Source organism: Scyliorhinus canicula, chromosome 13 (genome assembly GCF_902713615.1).
Source record: "Scyliorhinus canicula chromosome 13, sScyCan1.1, whole genome shotgun sequence".
Lineage (NCBI taxonomy): Eukaryota > Metazoa > Chordata > Chondrichthyes > Carcharhiniformes > Scyliorhinidae > Scyliorhinus > Scyliorhinus canicula.
In genome coordinates this window covers 39,547,634-39,572,021 of record NC_052158.1, presented here as the reverse complement: position 1 = coordinate 39,572,021, position 24,388 = coordinate 39,547,634, and the positions used below count along the sequence as shown (strand labels likewise).

At 55.1% G+C, this 24,388-nt stretch overlaps 1 protein-coding gene across 1 annotated transcript; it reads right to left on the bottom strand.

The window, feature by feature from the left end:
- Positions 1 to 500: 500 nt before the first annotated feature.
- Positions 501 to 16,889, bottom strand: LOC119976117 (class I histocompatibility antigen, F10 alpha chain-like). Its single transcript, XM_038816296.1, has 6 exons — positions 16,634 to 16,889; positions 16,239 to 16,517; positions 12,575 to 12,694; positions 10,765 to 10,797; positions 2,486 to 2,521; positions 501 to 1,079 (listed from the first exon to the last, which is right to left on the bottom strand). Exons 1-5 carry the CDS (start codon positions 16,887 to 16,889, stop codon positions 2,490 to 2,492), a joined length of 720 nt encoding a protein of 239 aa, XP_038672224.1. The 3' UTR covers positions 501 to 1,079; positions 2,486 to 2,489.
- Between the last annotated feature and the right edge of the window lie 7,499 nt (positions 16,890 to 24,388).

Here is a 24,388-nt window from a genome sequence, read left to right as displayed (position 1 = left end):
AATTCGGGGTCGGCAGGAATGTGGGGTTGAGGTTTAAATCAGATCAGCCATGATCTTATTGAAAATGGAACAGGCTCGAGGGGCCGATTGGCCTACTCCTGTTCCTTGGTCATATGTTTGTACATAGAGCTGTTCACACTCACAGTCTCTGTGACCTCCTTCCTCACCAAGACACTAACTTTCTGAGGTTCTCTACACTTCTCATTACTGAGAAGCTGGTCACACTTCACCCTCACCTCATTGGGAAATGTGTTGGAGTTTGATTCACTAACGTTATGAGGCGTCTTCCTCTCCTCTGTCTCTCCCTGTCATCTTCTTTTCTGTAAATAAGTGAATCAATGCTGATGGGGAGCAGTGAATGATGCTGACATTTGGGATGAACTCAGCCAGTTCCCATTGAATTGAACCTCAACAAGTGCCCATTCCAAGAATCACAAGCTGCTGAGTGAATGAATTAAACCTTTCTTGTGAAATCAGGAAAGAAGAATTCAGTCAGTTCAAACACTGACAATTATTTATTGACAAGAAACCAAAATTGTCGTGAAACATTGAGGATCTAAATAATAATTGACTTTGTCACATTAATATATTTTAGTTCCAAAATTTACAATGATACATTATTAAACATTGTAAATATAACATCACATCAGACCATCAGACATTGGAGTAGAATTAGGCCATTTGGCCCATCGCTGCTGCTCTGCCATTCGATCGTGGCTGATATGTTTCTCGTCCCCATTATCCTGCCTTCTCCCCATAACTCCTGACCCTTATTAATCAAGGAATTGCCTCATTAATCATGAATGACAGATTTGTGCTTCAAGTGCGAAATAGACTGATTGCTCTCAATATATAATTTGACCATCTGAATTTCCTCACTACAATTACACAGTTCAGGTTAATCACTCGACCCGAACAAGATGTTGATGATAAGTAAGGCAAAGGGCAAAATTATCCCTGAAGATCTCTTCGACTGTGAGAGGCGTCACATTGCTGATGCTGGATATAAATCAGAATTCAAAAAGTCTCAATTGATGAATCACAGTCCCATCTGATTGATCCGGGATAAACTGTTCAATCTGTGGAAACACATTCCCAGGAAAAATCGATTTCAATCATCAAGTAACTAAGTGTAAACAATGAGCTGTAATTCTGTGTGTCTGCTGTGACATGGAAGGATGGACAATGATGTCCAGGTTTACACTAGAACAGGCCAATCCCGTTATTCATCAATGAGGCTCCGGGAATGTCCTGCAGTGGAGCCCAGTAAACCCACGAGGTAAGGAATGGAGAGAAACAAGACAATCGGTTCAGGGTCAGGAGGGAGTGAAATTAGTCTGACAGGATTAACAGTGTCTGGGAGGGTGAGACAGGGTCAGGAGGGAGTGAAATTAGTCTGACAGGTTTAACAATGTCTGGGAGAGTGAGACAGGGTCAGGAGGGAGTGAAATTAGTCTGACAGGTTTAACAGTGTCTGGGAGGGTGAGACAGGGTCAGGAGGGAGTGAAATTAGTCTGACAGGTTTAACAGTGTCTGGGAGAGTGAGACAGGGTCATGAGGGAGTGAAATTAGTCTGACAGGTTTAACAGTGTCTGGGAGGGTGAGACAGGGTCAGGAGGGAGTGAAATTAGTCTGACAGGTTTAACAGTGTCTGGGAGGGGAGACAGGGTCAGGAGGGAGTGAAATTAGTCTGACAGGTTTTAACAGTGTCTGGGAGAGTGAGACAGGGTCAGGAGGGAGAGAAATTAGTCTGACAGGTTTAACAGTGTCTGGGAGAGTGAGACAGGGTCAGGAGGGAGTGAAATTAGTCTGACAGGTTTAACAGTGTCTGGGAGAGTGAGACAGGGTCAGGAGGGAGTGAAATTAGTCTGACAGGTTTAACAGTGTCTGGGAGGGTGAGACAGGGTCAGGAGGGAGTGAAATTAGTCTGACAGGTTTAACAGTGTCTGGGAGGGTGAGACAGGGTCAGGAGGGAGTGAAATTAGTCTGACAGGTTTAACAGTGTCTGGGAGAGTGGGACAGTGTCAGGAGGGAGTGAAATTAGTCTGACAGGTTTAACAGTGTCTGGGGGGGTGAGACAGGGTCAGGAGGGAGTGAAATTAGTCTGACAGGTTTAACAGTGTCTCGGAGAGTGAGACAGGGTCAGGAGGGAGTGAAATTAGTCTGACAGGTTTAACAGTGTCTGGGAGAGTGAGACAGGGTCAGGAGGGAGTGAAATTAGTCTGACAGGTTTAACAGTGTCTGGGAGAGTGAGACAGGGTCAGGAGGGAGTGAAATTAGTCTGATAGGTTTAACAGTGTCTGGGAGGGTCAGACAGGGCCAGGAGGGAGTGAAATTAGTCTGACAGGTTTAACAGTGTCTGGGAGGGTGAGACAGGGTCAGGAGGGAGTGAAATTAGTCTGACAGGTTTTAACAGTGTCTGGGAGAGTGAGACAGAGTTAGAAGGGAGTGATGTAAATGGGAGATGAATTAAAATTTCACTTACTGAATTAAGAAGCTTCCGGAACAGGGACATCAGATGCTGAGAAAATAATAACAAAAATGGAATAAAATGTAAAATCAAGGAAATGAGATTTTCTATCCTGGACTCAGGATTTCATCAGTATAAACTATTAAACGGACTCACACCTGGTAAATATGAACAGAGACAGAATGGAGGGTGAGTGAGTGCACTGTGAGGGAGTGGAGGGTGAGAGAGTGCAGTGTGAGGGAGTGGAGGATGAGCGAGTGCAGTATGAGGGAGTGGAGGGTGAGATAGTGCAGTGTGAGGGAGTGGAGGGCGAGCGAGTGCACTGAGGGAGTGGAGGGTGAGCGAGTGCAGTGTGAGGGAGTGGAGGGTGAGGGAGTGGAGGGTGAGAGAGTGCATGGGAGAGAGTGGAGGGTGAGTGAGTGCAGTGTGATGGAGTGGAGGGTGAGTGAGTGAAGGGTGAGCGAGTGCATTGTGAGGGAGTGGAGGGTGAGCGAGTGCAGTGTGAGGGAGTGGAGGGTGAGAGAGTGCAGTGTGAGGGAGTGGAGGGTGAGAAAATGCAGTGTGAGGGAGTGGAGGGTGAGCGAGTGCACTGAGAGAGTGGAGGGTGAGAGAGTACACTGTGAGGGAGTGGAGGGTGGGGAAGTGGAGGGTGAGCGAGTGCAGTGTGAGGGAGTGGAGGGTGAGCGAGTGCAGTGTGAGAGAGTGGAGGGTGAGAGAGTGCACTGTGAGGGAGTGGAGGGTGAGCGAGTGGAGGGTGAGGGAGTGGAGGGTGAGAGAGTGCAGTGAGGGTGTGGAGGGTGAGAGAGTGCACTGTGAGGGAGTGGAGGGTGAGAGAGTGCACTGTGGGAGTGGAGGGTGAGCGAGTGCACTGGGAGGGCTGGAGGGTGGGAGAGTGCAGTGTGAGGGAGTGGAGGGTGAGAGAGTGCAGTGTGAGGGAGTAGATTGTGAGAGAGTGCACTGTGAGGGAGTGGAGGGTGAGAGAGTGCAGTGTGAGGGAGTGGAGGGTGAGAGAGTGCAGTGTGAGGGAGTAGATTGTGAGAGAGTGCACTGTGAGGGAGTGGAGGGTGAGAGAGTGCAGTGCGACGGAGTGGAGGATGAGTGAGTGCAGTGTGAGGGAGTGGAGGGTGAGAGAGTGCAGTGTGAGGGAGTGGAGGGTGAGAGAGTGCAGTGTGAGGGAGTGGAGGGTGAGAGAGTGCACTGTGAGGGAGTGGAGGGTGAGAGAGTGCAGTGTGAGGGAGTGGAGGGTGAGAGAGTGCAGTGTGAGGGAGTGGAGGGTGAGAGAGTGCAGTGTGAGGGAGTGGAGGGTGAGAGAGTGGACTGTGAGGGAGTGGAGGGTGACCGACTGGAGGGTGAGAGATTGCACTGCGAGGGAGTGGAGTGTCAGAGAGTGCAGTGTGAGGGAGTGGAGGGTGAGCGAGTGGAGGGTGAGAAAGTGCAGTGTGAGGGAGTGGAGGGTGAGAGAGTGCTTTGTGAGGGAGTGGAGGGTGAGAGAGTGCTTTGTGAGGGAGTGGAGTGTGAGGGAGTGGAGTGTCAGAGAGTGCAGTGTGAGGGAGTGGAGGGTGAGAAAGTGCAGTGTGAGGGAGTGGAGGGTGAGAGAGTGCAGTGTGAGGGAGTGGAGGGTGAGAGAGTGCAGTATGAGGGATTGGAGGGTGAGAGAGTGCAGTGTGAGGGAGTGGAGGGTGAGAGAGTGCAGTGTGAGGGAGTGGACGGGGAGTGAGTGCAGTGTGAGGGAGTGGAGGGTGAGAGAGTGGAGGGTGAGAGAGTGCAGTGTGAGGGAGTGCAGGGTGAGAGAGTGGAGGGTGGGAGAGTGCAGTATGAGGGAGTGGAGGGTGAGAGAGTGCAGTGTGAGGGAGTGGAGGGTGAGAGAGTGCAGTGTGAGGGAGTGGACGGGGAGTGAGTGCAGTGTGAGGGAGTGGAGGGTGAGAAAGTGCACTGTGAGGGAGTGGAGGGTGAGAGAGTACACTGTGAGGGAGTGGAGGGTGAGAGAGTGCAGTATGAGGGAGTGGAGGGTGAGAGAGTGCACTGTGAGGGAGTGGAGGGTGAGAGAGTGCACTGTGAGGGAGTGGAGGGTGAGAGAGTGCACTGTGAAGGAGTGGAGGGTGAGAGAGTGCAGTATGAGGGAGTGGAGGGTGAGAGAGTGCACTGTGAGGGAGTGGAGGGTGAGAGAGTGCAGTGTGCGGAGTGGAGGGTGAGAGAGTGCACTGTGAGGGAGTGGAGTGTGAGAGAGTGGAGGGTGAGAGAGTGCAGTGTGCGGAGTGGAGGGTGAGAGAGTGCACTGTGAGGGAGTGGAGGGTGAGAGAGTGCAGTGTGCGGAGTGGAGGGTGAGAGAGTGCAGTGTGAGGGAGTGGAGGGTGAGAGAGTACACTGTGAGGGAGTGGAGGGTGAGCGAGTGCAGTGTGTGGGAGTGGAGGGTGAGAGAGGCAGTGTGAGGGAGTGGAGGGTGGGAGAGTGCAGTGTGAGGGAGTGGAGGGTGAGAGTGTGCGGAGTGGAGGGTGAGAGTGTGCAGTGTGCGGAGTGGAGGGTGAGAGTGTGCAGTGTGAGGGAGTGGGGGGTGAGAGTACACTGTGAGGGAGTGGAGGGTGAGCGAGTGCACTGTGAGGGAGTGGAGGGTGAGAGAGTGCACTGTGAGGGAGTGGAGGGTGAGTGAGTGCAGTGTGAGAGTACACTGTGAGAGAGTGCAGTGTGAGGGATTGGAGTGAGAGCGAGTGCATTGTGAGGGAGTGGAGGGTGAGAGAGTGCACTGTGAGAGAGTGGAGGGTGAGCGAGTGCACTGTGAGGGAGTGGAGGGTGAGAGAGTGCACTGTGAGGGAGTGGAGGGTGAGAGAGTGCACTGTGAGGGAGTGGAGGGTGAGAGAGTGCACTGTGAGGGAGTGGAGGGTGAGAGAGTGCAGTGTGAGGGAGTGGAGGGTGAGAGAGTGCAGTGTGAGGGAGTGGAGGGTGAGAGAGTGAAGTGCGAAGGACCTGGATGGTGAGGGAGGGGTGGCTGAGGGAATTTGGGGTGGAGTGGAGGGTTAGAGAGTGGAGGCAAGGGAATGGACGTTGAAGGAATGGAGGGTGAGGAAGTGGTGGATGATGGAGTGGATAGTAAGAGAGTGGAGGGTGAGGGAGTGGAGGGCAAGGGAGTCAAGGGCGAGGAAAAGTGAGGGAAAGAGTCGAAGAGGAAGCAGTGGAGGGTGTGGGAATGGAGAGTGAGGAAGTAGAGGATGAGGGAGTGCTGGGTGTTGGAGTGGACAGTGAGAGGGTAGAGGGTGAGTGAGTGGAGGGTTATGGAGATGGAGTGAAGGTGGAGAGAGTAGAGGCTGAGGGAGAGAGCTAAGATGATGAGAAATGTCTTCTCTCTGATATTTGTGAATCTTTGGAACTGTTTCTCCAACTGATTCTGGATGATCAGGCAGTGAGAACGGTCCGCACTGGGATCCAGCGATTCTGGAGCACTGAGGGGCAGCAAGGAAACTGGGAATGATGTAGTAAAGAAGAATTGGAATCGAGTTGAAGCAAAATCCCTGAAAATCACTGAAGGAAACCATTCTGCCCATCTAGCTGTGCTGCCCCTTTGAGAGAACATAAGAACATAAGAACATAAGAACTAGGAGCAGGAGTAGGCCATCTGGCACCTCGAGCCTGCTCCGCCATTCAATTAGATCATGGCTGATCTTTTGTGGACTCAGCTCCACTTTCCGGCCCGAACACCATAACCCTTAATCCCTTTATTCTTCAAAAAACTATCTATCTTTACCTTAAAAACATGTAATGAAGAAGCCTCAACTGCTTCACTGGGCAAGGAATTCCATAGATTCACAACCCTTTGGGTGAAGAAGTTCCTCCTAAACTCAGTTCTAAATCTACTTCCCCTTATTTTGAGGCTATGCCCCCTGGTTCTGCTGTCACCCGCCAGTGGAAACAACCTGCCCGCATCTATCCTATCTATTCCCTTCATAATTTTAAATGTTTCTATAAGATCCCCCCTCATCCTTCTAAATTCCAACGAGTACAGTCCCAGTCTACTCAACCTCTCCTCATAATCCAACCCCTTCAGCTCTGGGATTAACCTAGTGAATCTCCTCTGCACACCCTCCAGCGCCAGTATGTCCTTTCTCAAGTAAGGAGACCAAAACTAAACACAATACTCCAGGTGTGGCCGCACTAACACCTTATACAATTGCAACATAACCTCCCTAGTCTTAAACTCCATCCCTCTAGCAATGAAGGACAAATTCCATTTGCCTTCTTAATCACCTGTTGCACTTGTAAACCAACCTTCTGTGACTCATGCACTAGCACACCCAAGTCTCTCTGAACAGCGGCATGCTTTAATATTTTATCGTTTAAATAATAATCCCGTTTGCTGTTATTCCTACCAAAATGGATAACCTCACATTTGTCAACATTGTATTCCATCTGCCAGACCCGAGCCCATTCACTTAACCTATCCAAATCCCTCTGCAGACTTCCAGTATCCTCTGCACTTTTCGCTTTACCACTCATCTTAGTGTCATCTGCAAACTTGGACACATTGCCCTTGGTCCCCAACTCCAAATCATCAATGTAAATTGTGAACAATTGTGGGCCCAACACGGATCCCTGAGGGACACCACTAGCTACTGATTGCCAACCAGAGAAACACCCATTTATCCCAACTCTTTGCTTTCTATTAATTAACCAATCCTCTATCCATGCTACTACTTTACCCTTAATGCCATGCATCTTTATCTTATGCAGCAACCTTTTGTGTGGCACCTTGTCAAAGGCTTTCTGGAAATCCAGATATACCATATCCATCGGCTCCCCGTTATCTACTGCACTGGTAATGTCCTCAAAAAATTCCACTAAATTAGTTAGGCACGACCTGCCTTTTACGAACCCATGCTGCGTCTGCCCAATGGGACAATTTCTATCCAGATGCCTCGCAATTTCTTCCTTGATGATAGATTCCAGCATCTTCCCTATTACCGAAGTTAAACTCACTGGCCTATAATTTCCTGCTTTCTGCCTACCTCCTTTTTTGGAAATTAGCAAACGTGGCGTCACGTTTGCTAATTTCCAATCCACCGGGACCACCCCAGAGTCTAGTGAATTTCGGTAAATTATCACTAGTGCATCTGCAATTTCCCTAGCCATCTCTTTTAGCACTCTGGGATGCATTCCATCAGGGCCAGGAGACTTGTCTACCTTTAGCCCCATTAGCTTGCCCATCACTCCCTCCTTAGTGATAACAATCCTCTCAAGGTCCTCACCTGTCATAGCCTCATTTCTATCAGTCGCTGGCATGTTATTTGTGTCTTCCACTGTGAAGACCGACCCAAAAAACCTGTTCAGTTCCTCAGCCATTTCCTCATTTCCCATTATTAAAACTCCCTTCTCATCCTCTAAAGGACCAATATTTACCTTAGCCACTCTTTTTTGTCTTATATATTTGTAAAAACTTTTACTGTCTGTTTTTATATTCTGAGCAAGTTTACTCTCATACTCTATCTTACTCTTCTTTATAGCTTTTTTAGTAGCTTTCTGTTGCCCCCTAAAGATTTCCCAGTCCTCTAATCTCCCAGCAATCTTTGCCACTTTATATGATTTTTCCTTCAATTTGATACTCTCCCTTATTTCCTTAGATATCCACGGTCGATTTTCCCTCTTTCTTCCGTCCTTCCTTTTTGTTGGTATAAACCTTTGCTGAGCACTGTGAAAAATCGCTTGGAAGGTTCTCCACTGTTCCTCAACTGTTCCACCATAAAGTCTTAGCTCCCAGTCTACCTTAGCTAGTTCTTCTCTCATCCCCTTGTAATCTCCTTTGTTTAAACACAAAACACTAGTATTTGATTTTACTTTCTCACCCTCCATCTGTATTTTAAATTCCACCATATTGTGATCGCTCCTTCCGAGAGGATCCCTAACTATGAGATCATGAATCAATCCTGTCTCATTACACAGGACAAGATCTAGGACCGCTTGTTCCCTCGTAGGTTCCATTACATACTGTTCTAAGAAACTATCGCGGATACATTCTATAAACTCCTCCTCACGGTTGCCTTGACCGACCTGGTTAAACCAATCGACATGTAGATTAAAATCCCCCATGATAACTGCTGTACCATTTCTACATGCATCAGTTATTTCTTTGTTTATTGCCTGCCCCACCATAACGTTACTATTTGGTGGCCGATAGACTACTCCTATCAGTGACTTTTTCGTCTTACTATTCCTGATTTCCACCCAAATGGATTCAACCTTATCCTCCATAGCACCGATGTCATCCCTTACTATTGCCCGGATGTCATCCTTAAATAACAGAGCAACACCACCTCCCTTACCATCCACTCTGTCCTTCCGAATAGTTTGATACCCTCGGATATTTAACTCCCAGTCGTGACCATCCTTTAACCATGTTTCAGTAATGGCCACTAAATCATAGTCATTTACGATGATTTGTGCCACCAACTCATTTACTTTATTCCGAATACTACGAGCATTCAGGTAAAGTACACTTATGTTGGTTTTTTTACCTCTGTTTTGAATCTTAACATCTCCAGTTTTATTCCTTTTGTTATTACTGGGCCTATTCACTGTGCTCCCCTCAGTCACTGTACCTTGTACTGTCGCCCTTATGGATTTCTGACTATGTCTTCTCTGCCTTGCACTTTTCCCCTTACTTCCTTTTGTTTCTGTCCCTGTTTTACTACCTTCCAACTTCCAGCATTGGTTCCCATCCCCCTGCCACATTAGTTTAAACCCTCCCCAACAGCTCTAGAAAACACCCCCCCTAGGACATCGGTTCCAGTCCTGCCCAAGTGCAGACCGTCCGGTTTGTACTGGTCCCACCTCCCCCAGAACCGGTCCCAATGCCCCAGGAATTTGAATCCCTCCCTCTTGCACAATCTCTCGAGCCACGCATTCATCCTATCTATCCTGACATTCCTACTCTGACTCGCTCGTGGCACTGGTAGCAATCCTGAGATTACTACCTTTGAGGTCCTACTTTTTAGTTTAACTCCTAACTCCCTGAATTCCGCTTGTAGGACCTCATCCCGTTTTTTACCTATATCGTTGGTGCCTATGTGCACCACGACAGCTGGCTGTTCACCCTCCCCCCCCCAGAATGTCCTGCAGCCGCTCCGAGAAATCCTTGACCCTTGCACCAGGGAGGCAACATACCATCCTGGAGTCTCGATTGCGTCCACAGAACCGCCTGTCTATTCCCCTTACGATCGAGTCCCCTATCACTATAGTCCTGCCATTTTTCTTCCTGCCCTGCTGTGCAGCAGAGCCAGCCACGGTGCCATGAACCTGGCTGCTGCTGCCTTCCCCTGGTGAGCCATCTTCCTCAACAGTATCCAAAGCGGTGTATCTGTTTTGCAGGGAGATGACCGCAGGGGACACCTGCACTGCCTTCCTACTCTTGCTCTTTCTTTTGGTCACCCATTTTCTATCTCCCTCAGTAACCTTCACCTGCGGTGTAACCAACTCGCTAAACGTGCTATCCACGACCTCCTCAGCATCGCGGATGCTCCAAAGTGAGTCCATCCGCAGCTCCAGAGCCGTCAAGCGGTCTAACAAGAGCTGCAACTGAACACACTTCTTGCACGTGAAGGAGCCAGGGACAGTGGACGTGTCCCTGAGCTCCCACATCGCACACGAGGAGCATGACACGGGTCTGGGATCTCATCATGCTTTGTCCCAGATTCTCACTTTTTGTCTTTATCCCTGTGAGTTCCTCATCTTCAATATCTGTTCAACTCCCTTTTAATATTATTGATGGAATCAGCTTCCACCACATTGCCAGCTGTAACATTCCACATCCCCACATTCCCAGAGTGAAAAACTTTTCTCCTCTTCTCCTCTCAGGATCAATGATTGGAAATCTATAACCGCGAGTTATTGATCACTCACCAGAAAGAATCATTTTTCTCCATCTCATCTACAAAAACCTATCATCACCCAGAAACCCTCAATTCAATTTCCTCTTAACCTTCTCTGTTCCCAGGAGAACAGTTTCCAATCTCCCTGTTGCTGTTGAGATTCAGTCAGGTTGTTACTGAGGGTGGAATATGGCCCCTTCTGGCTGCTATTTCTAATCTTCATGGCCCTGACTCTGGGAGTAGAGGGTGAGGCAGTGAGGGGTGAGGGAGTGAAGGGTCAGAGAGTGGATGATGAGAGAATGGAGGGTGAGGGATCAAAGGGTGAGGGATCGGAGGCTGAAGGTGCCCCCTGTTTAAGCCCTGAGTTACTCGCAGGAGAATGTAATTCGACAATTTTCAATCCCGTCTCTTTAATTCCCAACAATCTGTCCCTCAGTCACTTACTGTGAGCTGTTGTGTAGATCACACTCGGTGAATCTGCAGAAGTAAAATAAATGTCAGTTAGAATGGGGAATAATCCATTATCAGAGAGTGAGAACACAACAAGTGTGAGGGAATGGAGATTGTGTGAGAAATACTCATTCCCACACCCCTCCATCCTTACACTTTATGGAGATCCATTAGATCTCTTCCATGCCATCCATATTCAGTAGGTGAGGATGTGAGTGTGTGTGGTGGGTTTAATGATCAATATTAGACCTGGTCTGGGCTGATCACACAAAGGAAGATCAGACAGGGAACAAGATGTGTTTATACGTGTATCTGTGTGTGGGAATTAAATCAGTTCATTCAACACAGTGTCCTGTACTCCCAGTACTGGGGATTCCCCCACACTCACTCTCTCCCCTCAGTTCTACATTCCCCTCTCTCTCCCCTCTCAGTGTCCTGTACTCCCAGTACTGGGGATTCTCCCCCACTCACTCTGTCCCTCAGTTCTACATTCCCCTCTCTCTCTCTCTCTCCCCTCTCAGTGTCCTGTACTCCCAGTACTGGGGATTCCCCCACACTCGCTCTGTCCCCTCAGTTCTACATTCCCCTCCCTCTCCCCTCTCAATGTCCTGTACTCCCAGTACTGGGGATTTCCCCACACTCACTCTGTCCCCTCAGTTCTACATTCCCCTCCCTCTCCCCTCTCAATGTCCTGTACTCCCAGTACTGGGATTCCCCCACACTCACTCTGTCCCCTCAGTTCTACATTCCCCTCTCTCTCTCTCTCCCCTCTCAGTGTCCTGTACTCCCAGTACTGGGGATTTCCCCACACTCACTCTGTCCCCTCAGTTCTACATTCCCCTCTCTCTCCCCTCTCAGTGCCCTGTACTCCCAGTACTGGGGATTCCCCCACACTCACTCTGTCCCCTCAGTTCTACACTCCCCTCTCTCTCCCCTCTCAGTGTCCTGTACTCCCAGTACTGGGGATTCCCCCACACTCACTCTGTCCCCTCAGTTCTACATTCCCCTCTCTCTCTCTCCCCTCTCAGTGTCCTGTACTCCCAGTACTGGGGATTCCCCCACACATCACTCTGTCCCCTCAGTTCTACATTCCCCTCTCTCTCTCTCCCCTCTCAGTGTCCTGTACTCCCAGTACTTGGGATTCCCCCACACTGACTCTGTCCCCTCAGTTCTACATTCCCCTCTCTCTCTCTCTCCCCTCTCAGTGTCCTGTACTCCCAGTACTTGGGATTCCCCCACACTGACTCTGTCCCCTCAGTTCTACATTCCCCTCTCTCTCTCTCTCCTCTCTCAATGTCCTGTACTCCCAGTACTGGGGATTCCCCCACACTCACTCTGTCCCCTCAGTTCTACATTCCCCTCTCTCTCCCCTCTCAGTATCCTGTACTCCCAGTACTGGGGATCCCCCCATACTCACTCTGTCCCCTCAGTTCTACATTCCCTTCTCTCTCTCTCTCTCTCCCCTCTCAGTGTCCTGTACCCCCAGTACTGGGGATCCCCCCCCACTCACTCTGTCCCCTCAGTTCTACATTCCCCTCTCTCTCTCTCTCCTCTCAGTGTCCTGTACTCCAAGTACTGGGGATTCCCCCACACTCACTCTGTCCCCTCAGTTCTACATTCCCCTCTCTCTCTCTCTCAGTGTCCTGTACTCCCAGTACTGGGGATTCCCCCACACTCACTCTGTCCCCTCAGTTCTACATTCCCCTCTCTCTCTCTCTCAGTGTCCTGTACTCCCAGTACTGGGGATTCCCCCCACACTCACTCTGTCCCCTCAGTTCCACATTCCCCTCTCTCTGATACTTACCTCTCTGATGTCTTTTCCAGATGATTATTCCAATTATTCCGAACATAACAGCCAGTACAATGATGACTGATCCGATTATAATTTCAAGATGGGTGCGTCCCCCACTGTTTTCCGGGATTTCTGAAACAGATGTGAATAACATGAGGATTGTCTCTCTCTTCCCGGATCCATTCCCAGTTCTGTGTTAATTGGGGACAATTTGAACTGAAGCCGCCCATTGGGAATTGATGGGATTGGTGGGAATGTTGGTTTTACAGTCGCCCGATTTCACTCTCCAGTGAAGTCACTAAAGATTCCCATTGATGGGAGTGTCAAAGCTGTGTTTTCCCAATCCCGTGGGTTACCTTCCCGGCCAGTTCAGTTCTAATTCTCCCCAATGTCTCTGTGTCCTGTCCTTGCTCAATCCCCAGGGTTACATTGGGCGGGATTCTCCCCTACCCAGCGGGGCGGGGGTCCCGGTGTATTGGAGTGGCATCAACCACTCCGGCATCGGGCCTCCCCAAAGGGGCGGGATTCTCCCCTACCCAGCGGGGCGGGGGTCCCGGTGTATTGGAGTGGCATCAACCACTCCGGCATCGGGCCTCCCCAAAGGGGCGGGATTCTCCCCTACCCAGCGGGGCGGGGGGGTCCCGGTGTATTGGGGTGGCATCAACCACTCCGGCATCGGGCATCCCCAAAGGGGCGGGATTCTCCCCTACCCAGCGGGGGCCCCGGTGTATTGGAGTGGCATTAACCACTCCGGCATCGAGCCTCCCCAAAGGGGTGGGATTCTCCCCTACCCAGCGGGACGGGGGGCCCCGGTGTATTGGAGTGGCATCAACCACTCCGGCATCGGGCCTCCCCAAAGGGGCGGGATTCTCCCCTACCCAGCGGGGGCCCCGGTGTATTGGAGTGGCATCAACCACTCCGGCATCGGGCCTCCCCAAAGGGGCGGGATTCTCCCCTACCCGGTGGGGGGCCCCGGTGTATTGGAGTGGCATCAACCACTCCGGCATCGGGCCTCCCCAAAGGTGCAGAATTCCAATGGCCCGCGCCGGAGTGGTTGGCGCCCCGCTGGCCGGCACGGACGGCCTTTGGTGCACCGGCAGCTGGGGCCAAAAGGCCTTTGCCGGCCGCTGTAAGTCCACGCATGCGCCGGAGCGTCAACGGCTGCTGACGTCATACCGGCACATGCGCAGGGGAGGGGGTCTCTTCCGCCTCCGCCATGGTGAAAGCCATGGTTGGGGCAGAAGAAGAAGAGGTGGGCCCCGATCATGGGCCATGCCACCGTGGGGGCATCCCCCAGGGTCAGATCACCCCCCTCCCCCCAGGACCCCGGAGCCCGCCCTGCGCCGCCAATCCAGCCGGTACCAGAGGTGGTTTAAACCACGTCGGCGGGAAAGGCCTGTCAGTGGCAAGACTTCGGCCCATCGCGGGCTGGAGAATCGCCGCGGGGTGACCGCCGACCGGCGCGGCACAATTCCCACCCACGCCAAATCTCGGGGGGCAGACAATTCGGAACACGGAGGGGGTGGGATTGACGCCGGCCCTTGGTGATTCTCCGAACCCCTGGGGGGTTGGAGAATTCCGCCTATTGTACGGCCCAGGATGCAGCATCACTGATGGTTTTCACATCAAACTTCAAAGGGATGAGGAATAAACTGACCACAGGAAACTGGGCTGAGCTGATAATGAGGAAAACAACAGAGAAACAGAGCACTAGGTGCAATCCAACACAGAACTTAGTCCTAATCGACTGCAGTGAAGCCACCATGGACAACTCATGGAATAAGTGAGAGAATCCATCACAAATGTCCAGAGATTGAGTTCCAGACACTTAGGGCGCGATTCTCCGCAAATGCGGAGAGTCGTGAAGGCTGCTGTGAAACCGGCCGTGTTTCACGGCAGCCTCCGCGCCCCCTCCCGGGAGCCGATTCTGCTCCCCGGTCGGGGCTAGCAGCGGGACCCCGTGAACCACGGCATCGCAGGCTTAGCGAACTGCGCTAAGCCCACGCGCCAAAGTTAACGGCGGCTGACGCGCGCGATGACGTCAGCCGCGCGCGATGACGTCAGCCGCGCATGCGCGGATTGGACTGCTCCAACCCGCGCATCCGCGGATGACGTCATCGTGCACATGCGTGAAACCCGCACATGCGCGGGCCGGTATGCCCATCAGCCGTCCCGTGAACTGATCCAGCGGGGCGGCGGAGGAACAAAGAGTGCGCGTGGTTCGGACCCGCTGCCCGCGATCGGTGGGCACCGATCGCAGGCCCATGGCAATCGCGGCCGTGCCAATCGGTGCCATGGTTCCCCAGAACGGCACTTTGCGGCCGTTTTCACGAACGGTGAAAGCAGGTGTGTTGCCGTTCGTGAAAACGGCCGTAAAGGCCTGGGAACTCGGCCCATCGGCTAGGGGAGAATCGCTGCTCGCCGTAAAAAAACAGCGAGCAGCGATTCGTGTCGGGGGGGCGGGCGTGGGGGGGGGGGGGGGGGGAGAATAGCGGGAGGTCAGGAAAAATGTCAAAAAGGCCCTCCCGCTATTCTCCGACCCGTCGTAGGGGGCGGAGAATCGCACCCTTAGAGCGCGATTCTCCGCTGCCACGCAGGTGGGAGAATCGCGGGAGGGCCGCTCTGGCACCCCCTTCCAAAACCGCCGTTTTTCATGGCAACCCGCGATTCTCCGACCCGGATGGGCCGAGCGGCCTGCCATTCCCGACCGGTTCACGCCGACGGCAACCACACCTGGTCGCTGCCGGCGTGAACATGGCGTCAGCAGCTGTTTTGTGGCTTGTGGGGTGTGGAGAGGGGAGTGAGCACCACGATCGTGCTCGGGAGGTGACTGGCCCGCGATCGGTGCCCGCCACATCTTGCGGGGCAGCGGAGGGGAGGACGGCAACCACGAATGCGCGGCTGACGTCATTAGGCGGACCGGCCGCGTCATTCTCAGCGCGCCAGGCTAAAAACGGCAGCGAAAAGGCCCCGCGGCCGAGATTTACGGCACGGCCCTCCTAGCCCGCTTGGGGGGGGGGGGGGGGGGGTGGGGGAGGGAGGAGAGAATAGGGGGCAAGGAGTGGCCTCCGACGCCGTCGTGAACCTCTCCGGGTTTCATGATGGCGTCGTGCCTTGCGGAGAATTCCGCCTTTAGAGTGGAATTAGCTGAACCCAGATGGCCTGGTGGCACAGTGGTTAGCACTGCTGCCTCACAGAACCAGGGACCCGAATTTAATTCCACCCTTGGGTGACTAGGTTGTGTTTGCTCTTCCTCCTTGTGTCTGCATGAGTTTCCTGCGGGTACTCCAGTTTCCTCCCACTGTCCAAAGATGCTCAGGTTAGGTGGATTTGCCCTGCTAAATTGCCCCTTAGTGCCCAAAGATTGGATGCAATCACAGGGATGGGGAGCGGGCCTCGGTAGGATCAGTGTAGGGATGATGGGCTGAATGGCCTCTTTCTGCACTGTTCTATGAACTCGCTGGGAAGGTCGGCTTGATGATCGGTTCCTCTTCTCATTCCTGATGCTCATAAATAGAACTGAGGCCAAAATAATCCATTATCTCATGAATCGTAAAACAGACTGAATAGACTGTATATATTGCATATATTGCATGTAGACGTACGCACACACACGCACACAGATGCATGCACATACATAATCACACACACACACACATCCAGTACTGTTCCTTACCCCACTGATGGAGCTTGGGCTCTGCCAGGCTGCTGTGTTCAATTTGACAGGAGTATTGATCCTCATCCCCAGCATTTATTTCAATCTCTTTCTGGATCTGATGGCTCCCATCGTGGTTCGGTCGAAGCCCCGAGGATTGTGTCTCAGACATTACCTCTCCATTCCTTAGCCAGGTCACCTCGATGTCTACAGGATAAAACCCAGTAACCAGGCAGGAGAGAGTGAGCGGCTTGTACTGACTATTGGCCTCACTTCTGGAGATGAAGACTTCAGGCTGAACTGTAATGGGAAAGGGTGAAAACACAAACAATAGACAGACACTGAATGGAATGGGAGAACGGTTTGATAGATCAGTGAAGTTAGATCAGAACATGGATCAAAACTCAAATCAATACCTTTCCGTCCAAAATATTCCTTTCCAGCTTGTAAATATCTGTTCAAATGTTGAACAAATATTCCTTGAAGATATGTTTCCCAGTAGCTGTTCCAGGATTGATCCGAATCCCATTTCTCTTTAGTCTTCACTGCGATGTGATTGGTTGCGACCCATCTCTTTGTGTCTGGCTCTAAACTAATAAAGTCCTTTCCATCAAATCCAAACCTCATCGATCTCCGAATGGAGCCGTCTTCAGTGACCTCGACATACCACATCCATTGAAGAGTGTGGATTCCTGTCAGTGAACAAACAGGGATCAATAATCAATATGGAATAGTTAATGGACAATCACAAACATTCTGATCAGAGGGGAAGGTGTCTGAATCATCCCAGATTTCACAAAGGAGGTTTTACCCATCAGCCTCTTTTCCTGCAGTATGATCCCATTCCCACCTCATTAATTATTAATCCATTGGGAACACACCGGATCGCTGGAAGGCCAGCTCAGCTTCTCCTGCCCATCAACATCTCAGGCCTTCAGTAACCCTGACACCATATTTAAAGGGTGCTCCTGCTCAGAGCTCCCTCCCTATGGGATAGGAAGCTGCTGGAAGATCATGGCTGCCAAGGGGAGGAACATGCTGCCCCACAATTTAGCGACGCCTCCCGCATGCCCACTGAGTATAAAGAGACCCGAGTCAGAGCGGAGACGAGCCAACAAGGTCACAAATCCAGCAGGGGAGGGGATCCACTGATGAAAGAGAATGGATAATCTCGTCCATTCTGCCAGAGCTGCATTATAGCCGTGTTAAAGCTCTATTATAGAGTGCTATAGCTGTTTCACAGCTGCAGTGTCCCAGGGGTCAGTGCTGGGGGACTGAGTGCAGTGTCCCAGGGGTCAGTGCTGGGGGACTGAGTGCAGTGTCCCAGGGGTCAGTGCTGGGGGACTGATTGCAGTGTCCCAGGGGTCAGTGCTGGGGGACTGAGTGCAGTGTCCCAGGGGTCAGTGCTGGGGGATGGACTGAGTGCAGTGTCCCAGGGGTCAGTGCTGGGGGACTGAGTGCAGTGTCCCAGGGGTCAGTGCTGGGAGATGGACTGAGTGCAGTGTCCCAGGGGTCAGCGCTGGGGGGACTGAGTGCCGTGTCCCAGGGGTCAGTGCTGGGAGATTGACTGAGTGCAGTGTCCCAGGGGTCAGTGCTGGGGGACTGAGTGCAGTGTCCCAGGGGTCAGTGCTGGGGGACTGAATGCAGTGTCCCAGGGGTAAGTGCTGGGAGATTGACTGAGTGCAGTGTCCCAGGGGTCAGTGCTGAGGGACTGAGTGCAGTGTCCCAGGGGTCAGTGCTGGGGGACTGAGTGCAGTGACCCAAGGGGTCAGTGCTGGGGGATGAGTGCAGAGTCCCAGGGGTCAGTGCTGGGGGACTGAGTGCAGTGTCCCAGGGGTCCGTGCTGGGGGACTGAGAGCAGTCCCAGGGGTCAGTGCAGAGGGACAGAGTGCAGTGTCCCAGGGGTCAGTGCTGGGGGATGGACTGAGTGCAGTGTCCCAGGGGTCAGTGCTGGGAGACTGAGTGCAGTGTCCCAGGGGTCAGTGCTGGGGGACAGAGTGCAGTGTTCCAGGGGACAGTGCTGGGAGATGGACTGAGTGCAGTGTCCCAGGGGTCAGTGCTGGGGGACTGAGTGCAGTGACCCAGGGGTCAGTGCTGGGGGACTGAGTGCAGTGTCCCAGGGGTCAGTGCTGGGGGATGGGCTGAGTGCAGTGTCCTAGGGGTCAGTGCTGGGGGATGGACTGAGTGCAGTGTCCCAGGGGTCAGTGCTGGAGGATGGACTGAGTGCAGTGCCCCAGGGGTCAGTGCTGGGGGACTGAGTGCAGTGACCCAGGGGTCAGTGCTGGGGGACTGAGTGCAGTGTCCCAGGGGTCAGTGCTGGGGGACTGAGTGCAGTGTCCCAGGGGTCAGTGCTGGGGGACTGAGTGCAGTGTCCCAGGGGCCAGTGCTGGGGGATGAGTGCAGTGTCCCGGGGGACTGAGTGCAGTGACCCAGGGGTCAGTGCTGGGGGACTGAGTGCAGTGTCCCAGGGGTCAGTGCTGGGATACTGAGTGCAGTGTCCCAGGGGTCAGTGCTGGGGGACAAAATGCAGTGTCCCAGGGGTCAGTGCTGGGTGATGGACTGAGTGCAGTGACCCAGGGGTCAGTGCTGGGGGACTGAGTGCAGTGTCCCAGGGGTCAGTGCTGGGGGATGAGTGCAGTGAGCCAGGGGTCAGTGCTGGGATACTGAGTGGAGTGTCCCAGGGGTCAGTGCTGGGGGACTGAGTGCAGTGTCCCAGGGGTCAGTGCTGGGGGACTGAGTGCAGTGTCCCAGGGGTCAGTGCTGGGGGACAAAATGCAGTGTCCCAGGGGTCAGTGCTGGGGGACAAAATGCAGTGTCCCAGGGGTCAGTGCTGGGAGATGGACTGAGTGCAATGGCCCAGGGGCCAGTGCTCGGGGACTGAGCGCAGTGACCCAGGGATCAGTGCCGGGGGACAGAGTGCAGTGTCCCAGGGGTCAGTGCTGGGGGACAGAGTGCAATGACCCAGGGGCCAGTGCTGGGAGATCGACTGAGTGCAATGACCCAGGGGTCAGTGCTGGGGGTCTGAGTGCAGTGCCCCAGGGGTCAGTGCTGGCAGATGGACTGAGTGCAGTGTCCCAGGGGTCAGTGCTGGGGGTCTGAGTGCAGTGACCCAGGGGCCAGTGCTGGGAGATGGACTGAGTGCAGTGTCCCAGGGGTCAGTGCTGGGGGTCTGAGTGCAGTGCCCCAGGGGTCAGTGCTGGGGGACAGAGTGCAGTGTCCGAGTGGTCAGGGCAGGGGGACTGTGCAGTGTCCCAGGGGTCAGTCCTGGGGAACTGAGTGCAGTGATCCAGGGGTCAGTGCAGGGGGACTGAGTGCAGTGTCCCAGGGGTCAGTGCTGGGGGACTGAGTGCAGTGACCCAGGGGTCAGTGCTGGGGGACTGAGTGCAGTGTCCCAGGGGTCAGTGCTGGGGTACTGAGTGCAGTGTTCCAGGGGTCAGTGCTGGGGGACTGAGTGCAGTGTCCCAGGGGTCAGTGCTGGGGGACTGAGTGCAGTGTCCCAGGGGTCAGTGCTGGGGGACTGAGTGCAGTGTTCCAGGGGTCAGTGCTGGGGGACTGAGTGCAGTGTCCCAGGGGTCAGTGCTGGCGGATGGACTGAGTGCAATGACCCAGGGGTCAGTGCTGTGAGATGGACTGAGTGCAGTGTCACAGGGGTCAGTGCTGGGGGACAGAGTGCAGTGACTCAGGGGTCAGTGCTGGGGGACTGAGTGCAGTGTCCCAGGGGTCAGTGCTGGGGACTGAGTGCAGTGTCCCAGGGGTCAGTGCAGGGGAATGGACTGACTGCAGTGTCCCAGGGGTCAGTGCTGGGGGACTGTGCAGTGTCCCAGGGGTCAGTGCTGGGGGTCTGAGTGCAGTGTCCGAGTGGTCAGGGCAGGGGGACTGTGCAGTGTCCCAGGGGGTCAGTGCTGGGAGACTGAGTGCAGTGTCCCAGGGGTCAGTGCTGGGGAACTGAGTGCAGTGTCCCAGGGGTCAGTGCTGGGGGACTGAGTGCAGTGACCCAGGGGTCAGTGCTGGGGGACTGAGTGCAGTGTCCCAGGGGTCAGTGCTGGGGGACAGAGTGCAGTGTTCCAGGGGTCAGTGCTGGGAGATGGACTGAGTGCAGTGTCCCAGGGGTCAGTGCTGGGGGACTGAGTGCAGTGTCCCAGGTGTCAGTGCTGGGGGACTGAGTGCAGTGTCCTAGGGGTCAGTACTGGGGGATGGACTGAGTGCAGTGTCCCAGGGGTCAGTGCTGGGGGACTGAGTGCAGTGTCCCAGGGGTCAGTGCTGGGGGATGGGCTGAGTGCAGTGTCCCAGGGGTCAGTGCTGGGGGATGGACTGAGTGCAGTGTCCCAGGGGTCAGTGCTGGAGGATGGACTGAGTGCAGTGCCCCAGGGGTCAGTGCTGGGGGACTGAGTGCAGTGTCCCAGGGGTCAGTGCTGGGAGACTGAGTGCAGTGTCGCAGGGGTCAGTGCTGGGGGACTGAGTGCAGTGTCCCAGGGGTCAGTGCTGGGGGACTGAGTGCCGTGTCCCAGGGGTCAGTGCTGGGGGACTGAGTGCAGTGTCCCAGGGGTCAGTGCTGGGGGACTGAGTGCAGTGTCCGAGGGGTCAGTGCTGTGGGACTGAGTGCCGTGTCCCAGGGGTCAGTGCTGGGGGACTGAGTGCAGTGTCCCAGGGGTCAGTGCTGGGGGACTGAGTGCAGTGTCCCAGGGGTCAGTGCTGGGGGACTGAGTGCAGTGTCCCACGGGTCAGTGCTGGGTGATGGACTGAGTGCAGTGACCCAGGGGTCAGTGCTGGGGGATGAGTGCAGTGAGCCAGGGGTCAGTGCTGGGGGACTGAGTGGAGTGTCCCAGGGGTCAGTGCTGGGGGACTGAGTGCAGTGTCCCAGGGGTCAGTGCTGGGATACTGAGTGCAGTGTCCCAGGGGTCAGTGCTGGGATACTGAGTGCAGTGTCCCAGGGGTCAGTGCTGGGGGACAAAATGCAGTGTCCCAGGGGTCATTGCTGGGAGATGGACTGAGTGCAATGAACCAGGGGCCAGTGCTGGGGGACTGAGTGCAGTGACCCAGGGGTCAGTGCCGGGGGACAGAGTGCAGTGTCCCAGGGGTCAGTGCTGGGGGACTGAGTGCAGTGACCCAGGGGTCAGTGCCGGGGGACAGAGTGCAGTGACCCAGGGGCCAGTGCTGGGAGATGGACTGAGTGCAATGACCCAGGGGTCAGTGCTGGGGGTCTGAGTGCAGTGCCCCAGGGGTCAGTGCTGGGAGATGGACTGAGTGCAGTGTCCCAGGGGTCAGTGCTGGGGGACTGAGTGCAGTGTCCCAGGGGTCAGTGCTGGGGGACAGAGTGCAGTGTTCCAGGGGTCAGTGCTGGGAGATGGACTGAGTGCAGTGTCCCAGGGGTCAGTGCTGGGGGACTGAGTGCAGTGTCCTAGGGGTCAGTGCTGGGAGATGGACTGAGTGCAGTGTCCCAGGGGTCAGTGCTGGGGGACTGAGTGCAGTGTCCCAGGGGTCAGTGCTGGGGGATGGGCTGAGTGCAGTGTCCTAGGGGTCAGTGCTGGGGGATGGACTGAGTGCAGTGTCCCAGGGGTCAGTGCTGGAGGATGGACTGAGTGCAGTGTCCCAGGGGTCAGTGCTGGGGGATGGGCTGAGTGCAGTGTCCCAGGGGTCAGTGCTGGGGGACTGAGTGCAGTGTCCCAGGGGTCAGTGCTGGGGGACTGAGTGCAGTGCCCCAGGGGTCAGTGCTGGGGGACTGAGTGCAGTGTCCCAGGGGTCAGTGCTGGGGGACTGAGTGCAGTGTCCCAGGGGTCAGTGCTGGGGGACTGAGTGCAGTGTCCCAGGGGCCAGTGCTGGGGGATGAGTGCAGTGTCCCGGGGGACTGAGTGCAGTGTCCCAGGGGTCAGTGCTGGGGGATGAGTGCAGTGAGCCAGGGGTCAGTGCTGGGATACTGAGTGGAGTGTCCCAGGGGTCAGTGCTGGGGGACTGAGTGCAGTGTCCCAGGGGTCAGTGCTGGGGGACTGAGTGCAGTGTCCCAGGGGTCAGTGCTGGGGGACAAAATGCAGTGTCCCAGGGGTCAGTGCTGGGATACTGAGTGCAGTGTCCCAGGGGTCAGTGCTGGGGGACAAAATGCAGTGTCCCAGGGGTCAGTGCTGGGAGATGGACTGAGTGCAATGGCCCAGGGGCCAGTGCTGGGCGACTGAGTGCAGTGACCCAGGGATCAGTGCCGGGGGACAGAGTGCAGTGTCCCAGGGGTCAGTGCTGGGGGACTGAGTGCAGTGACCCAGGGGTCAGTGCCGGGGGACAGAGTGCAGTGACCCAGGGGCCAGTGCTGGGAGATGGACTGAGTGCAATGACCCAGGGGTCAGTGCTGGGGGTCTGAGTGCAGTGCCACAGGGGTCAGTGCTGGCAGATGGACTGAGTGCAGTGTCCCAGGGGTCAGTGCTGGGGGTCTGAGTGCAGTGACCCAGGGGCCAGTGCTGGGAGATGGACTGAGTGCAGTGTCCCAGGGGTCAGTGCTGGGGGTCTGAGTGCAGTGACCCAGGGGTCAGTGCTGGGGGACAGAGTGCAGTGTCCCAGGGGTCAGTGCTGGGGGACTGAGTGCAGTGACCCAGGGGTCAGTGCTGGGGTACTGAGTGCAGTGTTCCAGGGGTCAGTGCCGGGGGACTGAGTGCAGTGTCCCTGGGGTCAGTGCTGGGGGACTGAGTGCAGTGTTCCAGGGGTCAGTGCTGGGGGACTGAGTGCAGTGTCCCAGGGGTCAGTGCTGGGGGACTGAGTGCAGTGTCCCAGGGGTCAGTGCTGGGGGACAGAGTGCAGTGACTCAGGGGTCAGTGCTGGGGGACTGAGTGCAGTGTCCCAGGGGTCAGTGCTGGGGGACTGAGTGCAGTGTTCCAGGGGTCAGTGCTGGGGGACTGAGTGCAGTGTCCCAGGGGTCAGTGCTGGGAGACTGTGCAGTGTCCCAGGGGTCAGTGCTGGGGGACTGAGTGCAGTGTCCCAGGGGTCAGTGCTGGGGGACTGAGTGCAGTGTCCCAGGGGTCAGTGCTGGGGGACTGAGTGCAGTGACCCAGGGGTCAGTGCTGGGGGACTGAGTGCAGTGTCCCAGGGGTCAGTGCTGGGGGATGGACTGAGTGCAATGACCCAGGGGTCAGTGCTGTGAGATGGACTGAGTGCAGTGTCACAGGGGTCAGTGCTGGGGGACAGAGTGCAGTGACTCAGGGGTCAGTGCTGGGGGACTGAGTGCAGTGTCCCAGGGGTCAGTGCTGGGGACTGAGTGCAGTGTCCCAGGGGTCAGTGCAGGGGAATGGACTGACTGCAGTGTCCCAGGGGTCAGTGCTGGGGGACTGTGCAGTGTCCCAGGGGTCAGTGCTGGGGGTCTGAGTGCAGTGCCCCAGGGGTCAGTGCTGGGGGACAGAGTGCAGTGTCCGAGTGGTCAAGGCAGGGGGACTGTGCAGTGTCCCAGGGGGTCAGTGCTGGGGGACTGAGTGCAGTGTCCCAGGGGTCAGTGCTGGGGGACTGAGTGCAGTGTCCCAGTGGTCAGTGCTGGGGGACTGAGTGCAGTGTCCCAGGGGTCAGTGCTGGGGGACTGAGTGCAGTGTTCCAGGGGTCAGTGCTGGGGGACTGAGTGCAGTGTCCCAGGGGTCAGTGCTGGGGGACTGAGTGCAGTGTTCCAGGGGTCAGTGCTGGGGGACTGAGTGCAGTGTCCCAGGGGTCAGTGCTGGTGGATGGACTGAGTTCAATGACCCAGGGGTCAGTGCTGTGAGATGGACTGAGTGCAGTGTCCCAGGGGTCAGTGCTGGGGACTGAGTGCATTGTCCCAGGGGTCAGTGCTGGGGGACTGACTGCAGTGTCCCAGGGGTCAGTGCTGGGGGACTGAGTGCAGTGTCCCAGGGGTCAGTGCTGGGGGACTGAGTGCAGTGTCCCAGTGGTCAGTGCTGGGGGATGGACTGAGTGCAGTGTCCCAGGGGTCAGTGCTGAGAGATGGACTGAGTGCAGTGACCCAGGGGTCAGTGCTGGGGGACTGAGTGCAGTGTCCCAGGGGTCAGTGCTGGGGGATTGAGAGCAGTGTCCAAGGGGTCAGTGCTGCGAGATGGACTGAGTGCAGTGTGCCAGGGGTCAGTGCTGGGGAATGGACTGATTCCAGTGTCCCAGGGGTCAGTGCTGGGAGACTGAGTGCAGTGTTCCAGGGATCTGTGCTGGGGGACTGAGTG